At 42.2% G+C, this 21,073-nt stretch overlaps 1 protein-coding gene across 2 annotated transcripts in view; it reads left to right on the plus strand.

Annotated features, from left to right (window-relative positions):
• The first annotated feature begins 351 nt into the window (after positions 1-351).
• The window catches only part of FNBP1L (formin binding protein 1 like), a 99,394-nt gene continuing 78,672 nt past the window's right edge, over positions 352-21,073 (plus strand). The window contains exon 1 of one of the 2 annotated variants that reach the window (XM_075002437.1): positions 352-526. In XM_075002437.1, the coding sequence (XP_074858538.1) occupies positions 503-526 (24 nt within the window). In that variant the 5' untranslated portion in view covers positions 352-502. The remainder of the gene's footprint in view (positions 527-21,073) is intronic. The other variant, XM_075002438.1, reaches the window with a different exon arrangement.

The following is a 21,073-nucleotide window of genomic DNA, read 5'->3' on the forward strand; positions in this document are numbered from 1 at the left end:
CTTTGCACGGGGCTAGTGCTGCTCCGCGCGCAGCCGGCACCCCGCCCGGACCGGAGAGAACAGAGCCCCGGGGTCCCGCTCGGGGAGCGGCTCTGGCCGCGGCCAAGCAGACAAGGACGCTTGGGCCCGGCGGCGCTCACCCCGGGAGCGAGTCCGCGCCCCGCCCCGCACACCCGCAGTAGCGGGAGCCCCAGGGGCGGCCCCGCCCCCACCGCCCGGAGGGACACTGCGGGCGGCCGAGAAGGGCCCCGCCCTGCGGCGGGAGGGGTAGCGCTGCCGCGACCTTGTCCCCCGGCCTCCCGAGGGAGCGACGGCTTCCCCCCGCCCCCGCGGCCGGGCCCGCCCCTCTCCCAGCCTCCTCCGCGGCTCCCCCGCCCCTTGTCCCTAGCCCGGTGCCGCCGCCGCCGCCGCCTGTCTGCCGGACTCGCCGCCGCTGCCCCTCGCCCCAGGCCCCGCGCAGTCAGCCCAGTCCCCGGCAGCCCGCGCTGCTCGCCGAGCCGCCATGAGCTGGGGCGCGGAGCTGTGGGTGAGTCGCCGCTGGCGCCGCATTGTGTCTGCGACTCGCCCGCTCCTGGGCAGCGAGGGACCTCCCAGGGGAGCGGGGCCGGGCCGGGCCGTGCCGGGCCTTTGTTAGCAGCCGAGCCGCCCGGAGGTGGGGGAGGGGCCCTGGGGAAGGGGCTAGCGGCAGGGGTGGGGGCTGGGATGCTGGGCGGGCGTGGCTGCGCGGGGAATGGCGGGCGGTGGGGCTTCAGGAGAGTGCAGGGTCCGAGCTTCCCGTGGCCCTTACCGCGGCTGCCAGGCAGCGGCAGCGGCAGCGAGGGGCTGCTGGGGGGAGTGGCCCTGGGGAATCGTCTTTTGGGAACCACGCCGGTGCTGTAAGGACGGCGGGGGCCTGAGGAGGGAAGAAGGGGGTGAAAAGGACTTTCCCGTTTGTTCAGCCCTTTGTGGGGAGTCGCCTGTGGCCGGTCCAGAGGCTGCTGAGCTCTGAAAACGGCAAGCAGCCCTGGGGCACCTTACGGGCTAACGGGTATTTTGGAGCAGAAGCTTTCGTGGGCAAAGACCCGCTTCGGCAGATGCATCTTGGGTCTTTGCCCACGAAAGCTTCTGCTCCAAAATACCCGTTAGCCCATAAGGTGCCCCAGGGCTTCTTGCTGTTTTTGCAGGTGCAGACTAGCAGGGCGACTCCTGTGATGCTGAACTCTAGAAATAGACAGCAGTGAGGTGCGGCAGTGTAGAAGAGGGTTTAGTGACGGGTGGGCACCGTAAAGTCTGCCGTTGCCTGCCTTTGGGCACCTGAGCAGTGGCATTGAATTTGGAGACTATTCAGATTCATAGAGCTACTCTCAGGTGTATTTGTGGGACTAGAACCATAGTTCTACGGGGATTGAAAAGAGGTGACTGTGACTGTATGCGCTTACTGATAGCAGCGAATTGTCAGGACAGTTCACTGTTTTTGAAAAAAGGATGGGTCCCACAAACCAATCGAGGTGTCATCTCACGAGGCACAGTGATTCTGTAATAATTGCCTAAAATATTACAATATAATACAGGGAATTGGGCTGTTACTGTCCTGTGGTGGTGCTTGTCTGAAGCGTGCATGGCTCTTTTTATTACTATAAAGCGTTTTAATTCTGCTAACAGTAATTATAGAGGGACTGCTAGTGCCACTGGTTTTAAAACACTGTTAAAACCAGTGTTTTAAGTATCCTGATGTCTAACCCACTTCAGGGTGAATCAACATATGATACATTTTGTACACTAGCATGCCTACCATTGTTACCACAAATGGAACATTCGTGGTTGCAGTGGTGGTAAATTTTGGGAAAAAAAATGCCCGCTGCTTAGATGTATTCTGTTTTCGATTTTTAAATGCCTTCTGCTATATGTAGAACTAGCTATTATTATGATTACTATCTACTGATTTATTTGTTAAAAAAAGAGTGTGGAGCGAACAGGCTATTTTTCTGGTAAGAACACAATATTGGTAAAATAGATAGAGCTTGATTGTTTGAAGCAGTCTGGTCAGTATTGCTTCATTTTGTCTCCAGTCTGATAGTTCTATGTTTTATAAATGGAATAAAAGAGATTTGTTGGGATGTTTATGTAATAGCGTGACATGTTTTTTATTCCATATAAGACACTTGTTTGAGAGGTATCAGTATTTAGATTTAAATCTTTTTAGAATATGGATTATCTTTCTGCTCTGTCGTTGTACAGCATCTAGTTCAATGGGGTACCCATGTTCATTGAGCATCTAGCTCAGTGAGGTACCTAGTCCTGATGATATAAATGATAAATAATACTAACATTGGTTCACATCGCTACAAAAAACTGTAGGCCATGTCTTTAGATGATGTTACAGGTTAATGCTTTCAGTTTTTTCGTACTTGGGATAATAGGAGTTTACGTGATATGAAGACTGAATTTTCTTGTTTAAGCTCCTAAACAAGCTATTTTAAAAGCCAAAGTCTAGTCAACTTATTTATTGTGTATTTTGGCAGTTTCAAAAGCAGATTCACCCCCTGCTTGTGAGTGACATTAAATTTCTGTACTCAGAGACTTCAAAATATTAAGTGCAAGATTGCCATCATCTAACATGTAAAGAGGCATAAATGAAAGTTGGATCTTGAATTTGCACTTATTTGAATTACCAGTATTTGGGACATAGGAAACAGACAAAGCAGTTGAAAGATAGAGTTATAGCCAAGGAAGCTTAAAGTTTATCATTTAGCTATTAAGTGTTGTTTCCAATTCATTAATTGCTCATGTGCATTAATTTTAAGAACACTGTTAAGCTTTTGAAACTTAGAGGTTTTTTTCATTCTCATGCCTACATTTCATATTGATAAAATTCATATAATTATTTTAGCTGAATACTCTTCCTGCTTACAATAACAAAACATGAGATGGAGTAAATGTTCCAAGAATATGGAGTTTCATTATTAAATGGTACAAGGTCTGTATGCTCTAAATAAGTGGTTTTTAAAAATGCTCAGTAATAGGTACCTTTATATTTTTAAAAAAAAACAAATCATTTTCTTTGGTGTGACTACCAAGGCAGTATTTTGTGTTCCTCCTGCTGACTGCAATATCTGTCATCTGTTCCTTAAACTGTTTTGATATCAGTTGACATAAAAATAAAGATGTTTTGACATAAGACAAAACACAATTTAGGTTTTTGTTTTTGTTTTTTTTCGTGAAAAACACCCACTTCAAACTAAGCTAAAAACATTTGAAAAAGAATAAATATTAAGCTTTAGTGGGACAGTTGTGAACAATTTATGGTGTATTTTCATGTTTAGATAAAGCAGATTAAAGTGATGAGTCAATTGACTCTTGTGGTCCAGAACCTGTACAGTTGTCAGACACAGAATATGCCCATTGACCATGTATATAATTCCCTTTTTATTTTTATTTATTTATTTATTTTTAAATCTTCCCATTGTTGCCAGTACCCCTGCAGGCCCAGTAGTTACTGGTAGCGATGACTGTGAGCACTAGTCTAAATAGAGTACTAGATGATTCTGGTATTTCATCCATCCTGTTTTATAGGCCTGTTTAGTGCAGCTTAGATGAACTACTGAAAGTTCATGAGTGCCTGAAGTCTTGACTTTGTTAATACTTGCACCAAGACTAGTAACTAGAGCTCTGCACAGATACAAAATTTATATCTCCATCCATAGCTGCATATATGAGCCATGAATATCCACATCCACAGATGCGGATATAAAGCAGATATCTGAGGATTTGCAGGGCTTTATTAGTAACAATGGGAAATTTTCAGAAATAAAGCTGTTGTACATGAGCTAAAGGGAAGACACAGCCTATTCACCATCTAGATTGCTGTACCATCATCTGGTGTCTGGAAAGTGGCTTCTCTTCTGAAATTGTGATTCTACTTAAGAATTAGTGTTGGGTATGTATAGGTGAGGAACTGGAGAGAAGCATTAGGGAATTAAATAAAACAAAAGCAAACCGTCAGATCTTAGTTTGTGTTGTATTTTTTGATGCAGTTACAGAATTAAGTATCATGCATTGTAGTTACATTTTTTATATATAATCTTTGTAGTCTGTAGCTATATCAGTTATACCATGCCAGAAGTTTCTTGGTGGAGTGATATTTTCTACATTATTTACATATTTTTTTTCCAACAAACCATTTTTTAAGCACAGTGTACTCCAGAGCTTGTGTATCTTGGCCAATATATGTACGTCTTGGGTGGGCTGAAATATGTTGCTGGATTTTATACCTCAGCACACCCAATATGTGTATATATTGGGTGAACAGAGTGCCCCCTTTTGTGTGTTAGTGCTTACATATACGTGTATATTTTTCTTACTTAACAAGATTCCTTTAAAATAATGGGAACTAAAAATAATGAAAATGCTTGTTAGTTTAAGCTGACATATCTGTAGAATTGCTTTCTTTTGCAGTTTTTCTTCACATTAAATAAAAAATTCCTCCATCTCCATTTCTTCAATCTGTCATATCCTGTTACAAATTTCTGGACCATTTCAAGTGTTATTCCCTGTCTAGTTTTATTTTCACTAGTGTATTTATTTTTATGTTCACGCCTGAAGCATATTCTTAATGCATGTCCCTTAACAAATTTTAAAATATTATTTGTCATTGTGTCTTGGTGAGGATGGTTACACTAGTGGGGTCTTGGGTTCTAGTCCCATTCCAGCTGTCACTATTTGTGTCTTTGTGTGTATTACTCTGTCCATAATTTTCCCAATCTGTAAAATATCACTAATATCTACTTTACATAGGTTAATTTATATTTGTAAAACCTGAAATTCTCTCACAAAAGATGCTATGTACTGATAAAATATTATACTGCTATATTTTATTATAGGAGTGAAAATGCTGATATTTTATTAAAGCAAAAATGCATTTTGGGGATTTAGCTAAATTTTAAATTTGTGTACTGTGTGTGCAGAGTGAGCTCATGCTCAGTGCAATAGCTGTTAGAGGATTACACATTTAATGGAACCATTTAAGTGTATGCTTAACTTTACTCACTGATTTCAAGGGGACTATCCATAATGTGTAAAATTAAGTATGAGCCTAAGTCTTTCCAATTGTGGAGCTGAAATTGTTAAACATCATTGTTGGCTATAATTTTACTTTCCTCGTGTGTAACGTGCATGGAGTTTTGTTCCTGTTGTGTATGTTATCCAAGAGGAAAACAGAGAGGTGACAGTTCGTCGTTAGCTAACTTGCTGAAATGTTTAGAAATTTGTTAAATGAATTTCTGTCATGAGTCAAAACTACTGAAATACTTAAGCCTTATTTTTATTGAAATGTTTCAGCATTTTTTGGGCATTTTGGAGTTGTCCTCTGTGACATACAAAAGCATATGGGTTACCTATTTTATGCATTTTAAATGTAGAGTATTTTAATTTTCTTGGAGTTTTTTCCATTAAGCCAAATGTGAATTACTATTTTTTGTACTCCATTTCTAGTCACTTGGGGAGCTCCAGAACCATAGTAATTTTCAATCAAGTCCTTGGGGCTTTTTTGCATGGGCATAACAGTCTGCTTCCATGGTGCACTATGCATGGTCAGGGCTTTAGTTTTCATTGCAAATTCATTAAGAAAAAAGTCTAACACTGATCCTTTTCGATTATGTTTGAAAAGCAACAATAAAAATGTTAGTTAGAACCTTATTAATCTATGCTAAATCTATGCATTTTCCTTCCTTGCATATATTTAAGAACATAAGCTGGAATAAGATCACTTATGTTACTAAGACGACATTTTTTGCAGAATGTGTTGTAGAATGTTTACTAGTATATTGTTACGAGTACCTTGGGATAGAATTCCTGCATCTTTCCATTTTAGGAAAGTGATCCCCATATTCTGAAATGAACATTTGAGTATTTTCATAATTTAAAATTGTTGCCCAAATAAGTGAGCTACTTGTATTTCATGACGTGCCATCTTTATTTTGTTTTTTCCTTTATTGGTGACCTGATTTTTAGTCTGATCCAACAGTTCACTGAAGTCTCACTGACTGTAGTGAGCTTTGCCTGAGGTCCTCAGAATAGCACTGATTAGCCGCAACTCTCATTAATTAGGGTATGTCTGTACTTACCTGGTGTTCGATTTTTGCCGTGTGTGTGAAGACATGGCAAAATCGATCTCTCTGGGCTCCGATGTCGACACTGGTGCTCCATGCTATTGTGTGGAGTAAGGGAAGTTGGCGTTAATCTGAAGAGCCCCAGTCTATACTAGAGCAGAAAGCTGATTCTCATACATCAATTCTAGCTATGCTGATGGTGTAGCTAGAATTGTGTACCTGGGATCGACTTTGTTCTGTAGTGTAGACCAGACTTCAGTGAAAATTGGAAGTGCTCCTTTCCTCTGTGTCTGGCTCTTCCTTGCTAAATTTCAAAATTCAGTAATTAGCAATGAGTTTCGCAGTTGTTACCGTGAACTAGTATAGTTCTACTTTATCTGACTTTATCTACTTTATTTTATGAGCTTAAAATTTTCTTCATGCAAGTATTTCCACTAGAGAAAGTGTTTGCGTCTGTCAGAAAGATTGTTATTTCCAATTGACAAACAGGCAAATGAGAATTGGTTATGCCAGTTAATGATCTCCTTAGTCCAGTGTGTTGTCTCTGAGGGTGACCGGTACCAGATCTTTGAAAGGAGATACAAGGATCCCTATAGTGAACAGCATAAAGTAATCTGCACGTTAGAGATTTCTTCCTAACCTCATTGATGGCTGGCTAATGCTCTGAAGAATGAGGGTTTGTGTTTCTTCCAGTTTGTATTCTATGTAATGTAACTGGATAGCTATACAGAAAAGGAGACTATTTTTTATGAGAACGAGAAGTCTTGTGGCACCTTATAGACTAACAGATATTTTGGAGCATAAGCTGTTGTGGGTAAAGACCCACTTCATCAGATGCATGATGAATGTTTTATATTTATTCATATTTTTAATGAATTCATTTGGGCTCTTGGCCTCAGTCATGTCATATGGCATGAATGCCACAAGCTCTGTGTGTGTGTGTGTGGCTAGTCCTTCATAATTGTCGGAATGGCCAATCCTGATGATTATTTTGAAATAATTTTGAAAGCTTTAAAAGGTCTTTGGTAGAATAAAGCAAATCCTCTGGCATAAGGAAATGTTTCTTTAGTCTTAAATCTTAATATACTGTGAACTGATTTGCTAGTTTGTTCACAAATAGCGCAAAGAATGCTAATTTATCAAATGTGCAGATTTCCTGTAGATATTTTTCAGTGTGTTGAAACTTTGAAAAAATTACCCCATTTCTCCCATGCTTCCATTTGTACCCTCTTTCTGTCCAAGGAGTGCTAAGTAGTAACCCCTTAGTGATGGCTCCTTAGTTTGGCATGCAGGTTGCTGTTGAGCTGTGGAATGGAATGTGATGAAGATGATCCTGTGGCTGAAGTATAGACTAGAAGTCTAGATACTGAGTTTTGTTTCTGGATCTGCTCCAGACTTGTGTGATCTTGGGTAAGTAGTAGGGAAATTGTAGAATCTACATCACTGGAGATTTTAAGACCAATTTAGACAAGCCTCAGTCAGCAATGGTCTAGATAATACTTACTACTTCCACGTGTGCAGAGGATTGCACTAAAGGTGACCTCTCGAGGTTCTTTCCAGTCCTGTGATTCTATAAGGTGTTCAGTCTTTCAGTGCCCAGCTGAATTGATCTGTCCACATGGGCACCTTTTGTTGTCAAAACTTGTTGATCAGGGGATGTTTCTTCAGACTCCCCTGGACAACAACAAGTTTTAAGGACAAAAATGCCAATATAGACACAGCAATACCTTCTGCTGGCCCAGTGATGAAACAATGGAAGAAAACTTCATACTGAACATCCCAGGTCCAAATGTTACTCTAACAGCATTTTGTTTTAGTTTAGAAAGAGTTTAGTATTTGTATTCTTCCAGCAGTTGTCTTATTCACAAGCATCTGACCCTTTCTGCTACTGTTTCCAGGAAGAGTTAGTCATTGGCTCCAAGATTTTTTAATAATTTTGTGTGCTGAGTTGGCAAAAATACTGCCAGAGGTGGTGGTTTTTTTTTAATGCCAGGACTTGGTGGTGTTTAAGTAGCAGCAGCCCGAGCCATTGGGTGGGCTGGGTGGGTAGGACGGCTCCTCTCTCTTTTTTTTTTTTTAATTACAAAAAAGGCACTGTGTTCAATTAAGGGGTTTTCTGCAATAAGTTGACTAAATGTGTGTGTGTTTTTGTGTATCCCTTTCAGAATCTTGACAAGAGGGATAGCTGTGTTAGTCTGTATACTATCAAAACAAAAAACTCAAGTAGCACTTTAAAGATGAACAAAATTTATTAGGTGATGAGGTTTTGTGGGAGAGACCCACTTCTTCAGATCCTTAGATCAGATCTTCAGAATCTTGTTAGATTCCTCCTGGCACTGTCTCCACCTCCCTGGTCTGAAACACTGTTAGTCACTTATTTTCTATTACAATTACATGTGTTTCTGATTTTATTTTTGACTCCTTGACTACGTCTGCACTAGCCCAAATCTTCGAAATGGGATTACTAATGAGGTACTGAAATACGTATTCAGTGCCTCATTAGCATGCCACCAGCCGCGGCACTTCAAATTACTGTGGCTTGTCCAGGCAAAGTGCCGTGGCCGGTGGCATGCTAATGAGGCGCTGAATGTGTATTTCAGTACCTCATTAGTAATCTTCGAAATGGCCATTTGCAAGGCCATTTCGAAGATTTGGACTGGTGTAGACATAGCCCAGGAGTCATAAATAAAATCAGAAAATGCATGTAATTGTAACAGAAAATAAGTGACTAACAGTTTTTCAGACCAGGGAGGTGGCAACAGTGCCAGGAGGAGTCTAACAATTTGCATGGCCATTTCGAAGATTTGGGCTAGTGTAGACACAGCCCTTGTGACTTAATTTGAATATGGATTTGGCATTCTGACTGATTTTTCAAGGAAGTCCATTTAACTATACATAGGGTGCTACAAATCCTGGAGAGATATGGAATGCTTAACATTGGAAAAAGGGTCTCTGCCTTCCTTGTCAGAGTCCTTACTCAAAATTCTGAAAGCTGACTATGTCAAGGGAGTGCAAATGTTACTATGTCTAGCCTGATTTTCTGAATCAGAAGAGCAGGAGGGAATATCTATACTTACCAGAAGATCAACCCAGTCATTGTCGATCTTCCGGGGTTCAATTTCATGTGCCCAGTGGTGACATGCTAAATCAAAACATCAGGGCTCAACAGTCGACCTTGGTGTTCCTCACTCTTGTGAGGAGTAAGGGAGGTTGACAAGAGTTTCTCCATTGACCTCCCTCTGTGTGGATGGCCTGATAAATTGATCTTTGGTTGATTCTACGTACACAATTGCTATAGCTGGAATTGTGTATCTAAGAGAGTTTTTCAGGTCTAGTGTAAACTTGCCCTAGAATTACACATCCTTTCTACCTCAGTGATGCAGAGGATTTCTTCAAAGAGAAAGACGAAGAGGATTTCTATCAAAATGATGTCTGGGGCATAATTCTTTGGAAGTGTCAATTACAGAGCAAACCCTCGATTTAACAGACTCCGATATAATGGACTTTGGAAATAATGAACTCTGTCTGCCAGCCCTCCTGTCCACCCCCACAATAAATGCTGGAGACTCTCCAGAGCCACCGCTGGTGCTGGAGGAGCTGCCTGAGTGGCTGGGGCTGGAGGGGCTGCTGGGGCCACCAGGGCCAGAGGAGCAGGGGGCATGCACTGTGGTAGGGTGCAGGAGCTCTCCTCCCCCAGACCTGTGTGCATGGAGCAAGTTTAGCACTGGCTGACGCTGCCTGCAGTGGCGAGGAGCAGCAGCCCTGAGGTTGGAGGCTGTTGCCCACTGGCAGACTGGGGGCGCAGCCATGCTCTACCTTTGCGTGGGTGGCTGGGAGCTGGGGCTGGAGGAGCCACAGTGCTGAGAGCTGCAGGAGGTGGAAGGAGCCAGTCCTGCATTCAGCTCCTCTCCTGGTAATTGGGAGAGGGAGATGGAGGTGTGAGGGGAAGAATGGGGCAGGAGAGGGGAAGAGAAGAGTGGGGCAGAGGACACTGGTGAGTGATGGGCTGGGAAGGTCAGTGCATCATCATACAATATAACCATTCAGATACAACTGACTTTTGGCATTAACAGACACCCCTTCCCCCCATTTGTCCATTAACTCAGGGGTTTACTGTACTGTCACAACTGTGGGAGGGGAAAAGTGTGGATAAGGGTGAGTGTGTCACCAGGTTTTTAATTGTCACATTTGGAGATTTTCTCCCTCCCTGGTGAATGAGCATGTTTTGGGGATGCTGACAATTACCTAACAAATGTTTGAAAAACAAAAAAAAATTGCTATCGGTTGTAGAGTTTTTACTAATGCTAAAAGTACAGATATACTCAATGCAGTGACTTAAAAAACGGAGGCTGCCCTGAAGAATCATTTGTGTGTTCAATCCTGAACCTAGGTTAGTGAATGTTGTATAGTATATGGATGCCTTCTGAGGCTAGAGCCACATTACTCTGAAAGATTGAACCTGCTCAGGGCTGATCTTCCAGGGCTTTGTTTTGCGCATGTGCAGAAAGGCGGGTCTCAGTTGACCCTGGAACTCCTCACAAGTAGCAAGGATTAAGGAAGGTCGGATGAAACACTCCCGTTGACCTTCCTCCGTGTAGGCAGACATTGAAGTTGATTTAGTTGATTTTAGCTATGCAGTTGGCATAACTACCATTGCACATCAGTGGTCGACTTCTGAATCTAGTGTAGACATAACCTCAGTGACATTAATTGAACAGCTTCTTAGCCTATTCAGGGAAACCATTTTTAGTTTAGTAACTCTATATTGAGGGGAAGGTCACGAACTAACATTTCTAACTTTTTCAGAATAAATACATTTTTGTACCAAAAATTGTGAGAGTGCTAGACATGTTCAGTTTTTTTCCTTGTTTAGGAAACAAATTGTTCAGTGAAGGCTGACATTCCAGTCAGCTTGCTTCAGTTGCCTCTAGTGAGATTACATATCCCAGTCCCGATGCTGTCTTGGCAGAGAGTGTATGGATTCATCTTTTGATATACATCAGTGCTTTTAGCTGTATGGGGAGAGTAAAGAGAGGAGAAAATGACATTTTACAATAATGAAAACAGAAGGTTTTCATTAAAATGCTGACCCTCAACACTGACTCATGTTGCAGTTAATTCCCATAAATGTAAACTGTTGGCTGTTCTTTGTACTTGTAGTTTTTTTCCAAGATGAGAGTAACAATAAGATCATAATTCCTTTTAGGTGACACACTAGATTGCAAATACATTAATGACTTACATTCAGGTGTTTTTGTTTGCCTGTATGTGTCCTAGATGGAGAAGAATGCTGAGACAGTTAAATTTGAGAGTTTGGATAGCTTTCTTTTTCTTCTCTTTTGTTCCTCCTATTATCATAGTACTTTGCTTCTCCTGTATGATTTACATAAAAGGGCTCAATAGTGTGTCCAATTGGTCTTTGCTGCTCCTTATCATTGTTTTTTGTGTATTTGCACATGGAGAGCCCATCTTCTTTAGGCACTAGTTTGTGATTTGCGATTCAAAATTGAGACTATTTTTCTTTATTTCATCTGAGAGAGAAGTATTGTCTTGTCATTAGGGTACTGGGCTGGGAGTTAGAAAACCTGAATCTTTTTATCTGGTCATTGACAAATAAACTAACTTCTTTGCCAACATTACTCCATCTGTAAAATGACAGCAATATTTCCCTCCCTCAGATAATTGTTTGAGGCTTAATTTGTTAATATTTGTAAAGTGCTTTGAGATCCTCTAGTGCAGGGTGCTGTATAAACACAAAATGCTATTATTACTAGGTATTATTCTACTGTAGGTACGAGCTTGCATTTCATGTGGAATTAAATTTAAGGGTGACAAAAGCAATTCTTTTTCTAAATCTCCATGATCAGAGTTACAGCAAAATTCGGATAAAATGATAGCTATTTTAAATGGCATCTTTTATTATTGCAAAATATTTTCTTCTAGCTTTCCCTTACTTAGATCTTTTTCTGTCATTTGTACAAATAAATTAAGCAGTTTGCTTTAAAATATGCTAACTAACTAGTTAATCCAGAGATTAGTGTTTTAAGACATTTATTTACAGTATTCATTAAACATTAGTGTATAGCAAATTTTATTCAGTGAAGTGAAAAGATGGTATGTCATTTAGTATGTGTTGTTTGTTCATTAGCACTTACAGGCTGGGTCTAGATTCAGTCCAGCTGCTGGCAGCATGATGCAAATGAGGGCTCATGAAATTGCAAATGACCACTCAATTGCATATTCATGTGGCTCACTTACATATTCATGGCAGAAAACAAGCAGTGTAGATGTGGTTCCGTAAGCAAAACCTCCGTTTGTCAGCAGCCTTGTATCCCTGAATTTTTTCCAGGCACAAGGAACTGCTGACAAAGGGGACTTTTGCCAGCAGAACAACATCTACACTGTTTTTCTGTTGCAAATGTGTAAATGAACAACTATTTGCAGTTTTGTGAGCCCTCGTTTGCGTTGTGCTGACGGCAGCTGGACTGAATCTAGATGCAGTCATAAATTATTTCTTTAAGAGGGAGACATTGTGGAAATTCATTTGACACACGCTGGCTCTGAAGGCCTATGTCTACACTAGCCCCTTCTTTTCGAAAGGGACATGGTAATGAGCGAGGTTGGAAGATGCTAATGAGGCACACCTATGAATATGCAGTGCCTCCTTAGCATAATGGCAGCCGCAGCAATTCAAAAGTGCTGCTTTCGGATTGCACGCTGCCTGTGTAGACAGGGGCCTTTTGAAAGGCTCCCCCAGTCTTAGAAAGCCCCTTATTCCTAAAACCAAATAGGAATAAGGAGCTTTCAGCAGTTGGGAGGTCCTTTCAGAAGGTCCCCTTCTACATGGGTAGCGTGTAATTCAAAAGCAGCACTTTTGAATTGCCTCGGCCACCATTATACTAATAAGGCCCAGTTCAGCTGCCCCCCCCCCACTCCCCCCGTGCATGGCTCTAGTTCATCTCCACCCCTTCTCCTTCCTAGAGCCCTAACCCACCCCAGGCTCTACCCACCTCCCACACACAGCCCCAACATACCACGAGGCTTAACCCTCCCCAACTGCCCTCCCCCCCCAACTACAGGATATCTCTTTCAAAAGGAGCTCCAAGTGCTCCTGCTGCTTCACCAGCAGCAGAACGTGCGTTCCAATGGGGAAGAAAGCTGCCCCCTGACGTATGCGAAATTCAGGTTATGCGAGTGTGCGTGGGAGCACAACTCTTGTGTCAGTCAAGGCACTGCTTTACTTAACATTGCTTTGTAGTGAACCATGCGACTTTCAAAAATACTGCGGGGCTTCAGAAGGATTGTTAAGTTGATGCAGGAGGACCTTGAGGGAGAGAACAAGAGGAATAAAGTGTGGCTTTCTAGAGCTATCACATCACACTTGGGGGGCGGGAAAAACCCTATATTTCTAACAATCTCCCCTCTATAATACTGTATTTCATCCATTTAGGTCCTGAAACATTAATTTTCTTTAATCTTAAATTCAATGAAAGCTATTTTTGACAAAATATTTCAGTATCCTTTGATGTTTTTAATTTTTTATCAAATTGTTAAGAACAAGTTGTTTACAATCTCAAAAAAATGGAGAAGGGAGGACAATCCTACATCAACCAGGAGAGTGGTAGCAGGTTGACAAACTACCCCCCTCATTTTTAAAGGTATGCTCCTCAATTATTGTAGTAAAAATAATTACTTTCTGTCCTACATATTTTTGATTACAGATGTAAGGGTTATGTCTAGAGTTAATTCACTGCATAGTTTAATACCAAAATTTCAACAACCAGATTGAACACTGGAAAAGAAAAAGTTATTTTCCTGCTATATTATAGCTCTTTTTATTTCAACATTAAAAAGACAAGCAAATTACAATGATAGGAGACAGCACCAAACAAAATACCCACATGACAGATAGGGCTTGATCTTCTGAGGTTTGAGTTTTATAATTCCTACTGAAGTTGAGCCTGTATGGTTGCTTAGCAATTTATGGGAATAAACCTATTGTTTGTAATACATTTCTAGTTTATAACAAGAGACATTAATGGATAAGTAGCTACTACAGTACTTATAAGACAGACTGCACCAATAAAGAAGAAAAGTAAACTCACGAATGGATGCAGTCTGCTTGAAAAAGAAAGGGAAAGATATTACAAACGTTGGGGACTTGAACTCTTTACTCATAATATGTCTTTAAGGCAATAATACCTACTCTAATAAGAGAGAACCCGCACATACCATGATTGGCTTCTTCCTGAAAGCACCTGTAAAAAGCAATGTCTTGCATAGTGGCACTTAAGTAATAGCTGCCAGTCTAAGCATAGGACAGTTTTTCACAATTCTTTCCTCTGTCTCCCAGTTGTAGAACTGTATTAAGCTGTCTGTGGTTGGTACCTTGAGAATGCCTAGACTGCAGAATGAGTTTGAATTTGGCATACTAGAAGACTGGAAACTAACAAAGAGATTTCAGGAGTTGGTGATAATGCAGTGAAAAATGAGACAGGAAGAATAAAGCTAAACACTGCTATTTAAAAAAGAATGACAAAAATATAGTTGTTGGAAATAGTATCTGGATTTTAGTAAACTGTTACGACTCTCAAATCTTGCCCTCAGCATGAACTCATATAAGCACCAAACATGGCCTGAGAACTGGCTGAAGGACCATAAACAAAGTGATAAAACAGCAAAGGGTTGAGTTATTAGGGACATTTTTATTGGGGTACATATGGGGTCTTGCTGAATCCTGGTCTTTATTATAGCTTTGATCTTGCAAAATGCTTATGCTTGTTCTTACTAACATGAGTAGCTCCAGTGTCATCAATGGAACTACTCAGGTGCTTAATGTTAAACGTTTGCATAAAACCTTTTAAGATCAGATACTCCTAGAAGAGTGAATAAAACTGCATGTTAGCAAAATGTGCAGATCCTGTGTAGGTATAATATTGATGCACAGTGATGTGTTGTAGTTGTTGTTGTTTTTAAAAGAGGAGCTGGTACTTGGCTGACTTCCTTCCATGGGACTGCTGGGGACCCCTGCTCCCTGGCCAGGGATCCTGCAGGTGGGGCTGCTGAGATGCTGGTACTAAGTACCAGCACAAAAAACAAGCACTAATCGTGCACACTTGCAGATAATCTTCCCTATTTTCATGTTATAAAACAAGTTTTCATGGGGTGTATTTCTGTGGTAAGGTGCACAACTGTATGCTGAGCTTTAAATTGGCATATTGGCTGCCACTCCCTGTAGATTATAGTAGCTGTACTGCATCACGCTAATCTGTAGACGTAACCGGTAATTTGTGATTTTTAAATAATTGTTTTGTATAAAAATATCTTGAGAGATTTGAGTTTAGATTGATGGATACTGGACTGATCCAGAACGTCCTGGTCACAGCTTATGCTTATGAGTGTTGAAAACTGATCAATTCAAATGATTTACCAATCTGTATGAATATTATGTTTATCAGCAAAACTACATTAAACATATGTTTCTCTGACTGTGCTAAAATGTGCTCCTTATGCCTTAATAATTCAATAAACTCTTAGATGGTAATATTTCAGGAGACTATCACTCTTACACAGTGTAATCTATAAGTGATTGCAGAACTAAACTAGCAAAAACAGTGGGTTCAAATTAATGCATGAAAGTAATGTTAAGGAAGAAAAACAGTTGGAATTCCTGGATGAGTAGCCTGTTGGGGAAGATAGCATAGTATAGAATAGTTGGGAAAATGAAACAATTTTGAAGATTTTGACTGACTAATTCCAAGAAAATTAGTTTGTGTGGTTTTTAAATACTAGTACCAAAATAACTTGAGTTAGTATACAGTAGGGAGGTTTATGAAATATAAAGGGAAAAATAAGTATCTCAGTCCTTCAATTTAAATAGAAATAGTTAAAACCAGACAATGACTTAGCTTGCCTCCTATTGATTTTTCCCTGACATGTCCCAATCTTTCTTTGTACCATGCTACTCAAATACTTACTTCCACAGCAGCAAGTTGTGCTGCTCTAAATAAGGGGTGTGCAAAGTGGGAGGCACACCCCCTCAGAAGGGCATGAAATTTTGTAAGGTGGGTGCAGTGTGATTGGCCTCCCCACTCACCCTACAACCGCCATTGCCTCCCCCATGGTCTCTGCTGGCTCCCAGCCCTGCCACCATCACCAAGGGAGTGCAGCCCTTCACTTCTGGGAGACCACCGCTCACTTCTGGACAGGTTGTAGGGGTGGGGGACCTTCTGATTGCAGGGATGAAAAGTGATGCCCAACTTGAAAAGTTTGCTCATGCCACTCTAAAGAAGTTGGGTCTTAAGGCAGTGACGAAGTGGGAACAGATGAGGATTTTTGAGGAAGACCTCTTATCCTGTTTGCCACCTGATAGTCTCATCCTTGTAGCAGTTCTGAATTCATGGAAGGCAGCCTTTGAGGCTGGATTTAACCCTTTGGTAATATTAAATAACTTCTGCCTTGCACTGATTGATTGTACGATGTCTGTGCTCACACACTGCAACCTTTTATGCCCCACCTTTTTTTGTCTCTTGAATCTGGGTAATTCACTTAGTATTAGTCTCTCTGGCGAGAAGAATTAGGCACTAGTGTAGAACTCGGGAGATCTAGGTTCAACTTTCTCTTCCACCCCACACTTCTTGTGTGACCTGGGGCAAGTCACTGTGCCTCAATTCTGTAACTGCAAAATTGGGAGAACAGTATTTCCTTACCTCACAAGAGTGTTGCGATCAGTGTTCCCTGCAAGCTGAGCGGCCTACTAGGAGAGATTCATCTGCTGCCCAGATGATGAGCGGAACATCCATAGCTGGCACCATCTGTTTCTATTGATGGTGCACATTCAGACATGGCTCAGTGCATGTAATTTATTCCGCACATGGATCAAAAAATTGAATTGAACATTGTGAGGATAAATACTCAGACACTACAGTGCCAGGGCCACAGGTAGTGACTTGATTGACAGATGTCAACATTCATGATCTAATCCAGATTATGATTACATGAAAACAAAATATTTAAAAGTACAAGGAAGAAACACTAAAATCAGGAGAAAAAAATCTTTTGCTCTCTTTTCTAGTCTCTCTCTCTCTCTCTGTGTTCATGTCTGTCTTAAAATGTGGTGTCCATAACTGGTCACAGCAAACCAATTGAGGCTTCGCCAGTATCCAGTAGAGTGTGGGGCAATTATCTCCTGTGTCTTACTACAGTTCTGCTGTTAATACAGCCCAGAATCTTAGCCTGTCCCACAACTGCCTCACATTGTTGACCTTCATTCAATTTGTGGTCCACTATAGCTTCAGGAGTAGCACTGTCTAGCTAGTTATTTCTCATTTTGTAATAGTGAATTTGATTTTTCTTTCTTAAGTGAATGTACGTGTCTTTACTGCATTTCCTCTTGTTGATTTCAGACGAAGGCGGTATTGAATTCTGTTCCATTCCTCCATCTCCTCCTGGATTGGTGCCACGTACCCATTTATGAAGCATTTTCTCTACTCCATTACCCATATAATTAGTAAAACTATTGACTTATTATGAAACAGGTAGGACTCCACTACACATGTTCCCTACTCCCTAGTTTGACAGTGAAGTATTCTTTGAGCGCCAGCTTTCAACTTATTTTTCACCCATTTTATGGTAATTTTTCAAGACTACATTTCCATAGTTTGCTTATGAGAATGTATGTGAGGCTTTGTCGGGAGCCTTACTAAAAAGTATATAGCAAGTGTACTGCTTCTCTTCAGTAACCTCATCCAGGAATGAAATTAGGTTGCTCTGGCATTATTTTTGTGACAAATCTATGTTATAGCCCTATTATCCTCTAGGTCGGGCTGGAAAACCTTTTTCAGGTTGGGGACCACTGACCCATAGGCAAACCCATCAGGGACCACACAAGGGAGAAGCCCCCCCCCCCAAAAAAAAACCCCTCACAACCTCAATGATGTGGTCCCCAACTGTATGGGGGTCATGGCTATGGGGTCTGGGAGGGAGGAAGGGTGCAAGGAGCAGGCTGGGAATTGGGGCATCTGGGAGGGAGGGTGCAGGAATGGGCTGGCGGTGGGTAGTTTGGGCCAAAGTAGGGTGCGGGAGTGGGATCCTGACAGGAGGAGGGTGCAGGAGCAATAGGCTGGGGATGTGGGTCTAGGTGGAAGGGAGAGTATAAGAGGGTTTGAGGTGTGGGGTCTGGAATGGAGGGGTCAAGATGGGTAAGAGGATTTGGGAGGTAGGGTCAGGGTGGGGATGATGGGTCTGGGATGGGAGGGGCAAGAGCAGGGTGGAAGAGGGGAGCGTGCGGGGTGCAGGAGAGGGGTGTGGGTTCCAAGCAGCATGGAGTGTTTGGGGAATGTGATCTGGTAGGTAGGAGTCAGGATGGGGGTGAGGGATCAGGGTGGTGGTGGGAGTGGAGGTCTGGATGTGAGAGGGTGCAAGAGCAGTTGAGGGGCATGGGCTCTGGGCGGTAGGAGTGCAGCTTACCTGCTCCCCCTTGGACCCACATGGAATATTGGGCAGTCAGAGCGGCGTGAAACCTCCAGGCAGGCTGCTGAGGCCGCTGTTGCTCTCCCTCCCCTTCCCCCAAGTGGGGGAACAGCAGCAAGCAGCAGTGGTTCCTGGCACTGTTTCCTGGACCCTGGCAGAGCCTGTGGTCTGGATCTGGCCCCAGCTTGTCTGATATGTTCCAAATCCTCCACCCTAACGCAGGCAGGGTGCTATGAAGGGGAGCTCCGACCCTCGGTGTGCGGGTCCAGACCATGGGCCCGTGGTTCCTCACCCCTGCCCCAGATTTATTATTTTTAATGTTGTGTTTCATCATGTACACACTGTGCAACGGTTTTCCTTGTTCTCAGGTAGTGATTATTGTGTTAGTGGATCCAGTTTTTCAGCACTAGAGCAGGAATAATAATTTAAAATCCTGGTTGATTGGCATTGGTCTTGACTGGAAAATCCAAAGAGTGGAGATACTCTGAGTGTCTCATTCAAAGGTTAGGTCCTGCAGGAAGTGGGAGGAGTGATTGGCTCTTCACTCATCTACCTGACCCAAAAACATAGACAAGCTTTTGGCTCTCCAGAGCAGCCACCTGGGATATTGGGTTGCCCCAAATCTGATTCTTGGGCCATTTTATGTACCCCTTCTATCTGGAATGCTATTTCCCCATTTTTATTGGTCTCAGGGTAAGTATATGCTGTAGACAGACACCTGCTGTGCTGACTCAGGCTCATGGGATTCAGGCTGAAGTGTGCAGAGATTTGGGCTCAAGCTGGAACCCCGCCTCTAGGACCCTGTGAGGTAGAGGGTATTAAACAGTTAATTACTTTTAGCTGTATTCTTTCCCACTAAGTGACTCAGAATTCTGCCTGTCTCATGACACCTCAGAAGACCACACTGCATTTATTCATTTGAGTTCCTTCTCATTTTTGCTGCTATACTTTGAGCTTCTTCATACATATGAAATATTTATTTGACCCTTCTCACATTCATTTGCATTTTGGTGGAAATTTTCAGCATTTCTCCACATTTGTTCCACCCATTAGTTTTTAAAAATGTCCCCTCTACATCCATTTCCTCCCTTCCCTTTTTTTGTTACCTCTCTTCTCTTTGATCTCTCTTGAACTGTGTAGGGTTAATGACCTTTTATACCCCAATACTTGACACTTACACGCTTTCCTTCACTTTGTCTTATGTAGTCTGTAAATACGTACAGCTAAACCATGAAGGCACTGTGTCTTTTTAAGCCATGTCTTAATTGAGTTTGATGTTGCTTTTCACATGTACCAAGATCCAGTGATCAAAAAACCTGGCACTCTGGTTGTTTATATTGAGGAAATGTTTGCTTTTTTGACTACCTAGCCAGGGGAGTGGGCCAAGGAAGTTCCCTGCAGTATCCCTAAAATAGATGGTTTTCTTTGCCATCAATTTTGTTCCAGGGACTGGCAGTGGATTTTTCTAGTAATCTTTGTGAATCAACTAAACTATGCGTAGGCTTCAGTATCATCAAGACAACAAAATACATTTGGACAACTGGTTTTAAACAAATTATTTGGTAATATTTGTCATTGACCTTTTATGATAAATTTGAGATTATAGTTAAAAATCACATATTAGGCAAAAACTATCCTAATTTGAATTCATTAAACAGCATCTCGCATCATTAGAAATATTGCTATTATTGAACCCCTTTTGACATTGCCATTTCTAAATTTGAAGTTTAGAGCAGTGCAGAGGGCATTAGAGAATAGTTTGTTAAATTAGTTACAGAGGTGTCAGTTGCTATATAAAATAATCCTTATTTAGTATATATTTAATCCTCTTTTGTTCTGTAGGGGCCAGATGATTTAGGTTTGTGACACATATGGCCTTCTGTTGGGACGATAAGAACAATGGCTTATCTACTATGGCATATGATGCAAAGAATACATAACATTTTAAAAGGGTACCGTCAAGTGATCTCAGGCCTGCTGTTTCAGTAGTCTAATTATTCCAGTCTGATAGGGGATGTCTTCTGAGTATTTTCTTTTGCTTTTATAATACATCGTTTTGTCTAATGTACACTCATCCCTCATTGGCTGTGTCTACACGTGCCCCAAACTTCGAAATGGCCATGCAAATGGCCATTTCGAAGTTTGGGGCACGTGTAGACACAGCCATTAAATGAGTACTTTCCTTACAAGTACTCGCTTAAGGGAGGGATACGTGTAACTACCTTTGCTCACCAGACAAGTGAACTCTCCCCGCTAATATGAGCCTTCTCCCCGACCCCCAAGTCTCCAACCTGCCGGCTCCACAGACCCAACCGCCACAGCCTGACCCCCGCTGCCCCCTGCTGGCTCCACCACCCTGACATGCTGCAGCCTGATGCCCGCCAGGCCGGCTTCACAGCCCCAACCAGTTGACCCCCCTCCCCTGCCAGTCCTGCAGATCCAACCTGCTGTAGCATGACCACCCCCGCTGGTCCCGCACGCCCAGACTGCTGTGGTCTGTCCATTGTGTCCGCCCC

Source organism: Carettochelys insculpta, chromosome 9, assembly GCF_033958435.1.
Source record: "Carettochelys insculpta isolate YL-2023 chromosome 9, ASM3395843v1, whole genome shotgun sequence".
Classification (NCBI taxonomy): Eukaryota; Metazoa; Chordata; order Testudines; family Carettochelyidae; genus Carettochelys; species Carettochelys insculpta.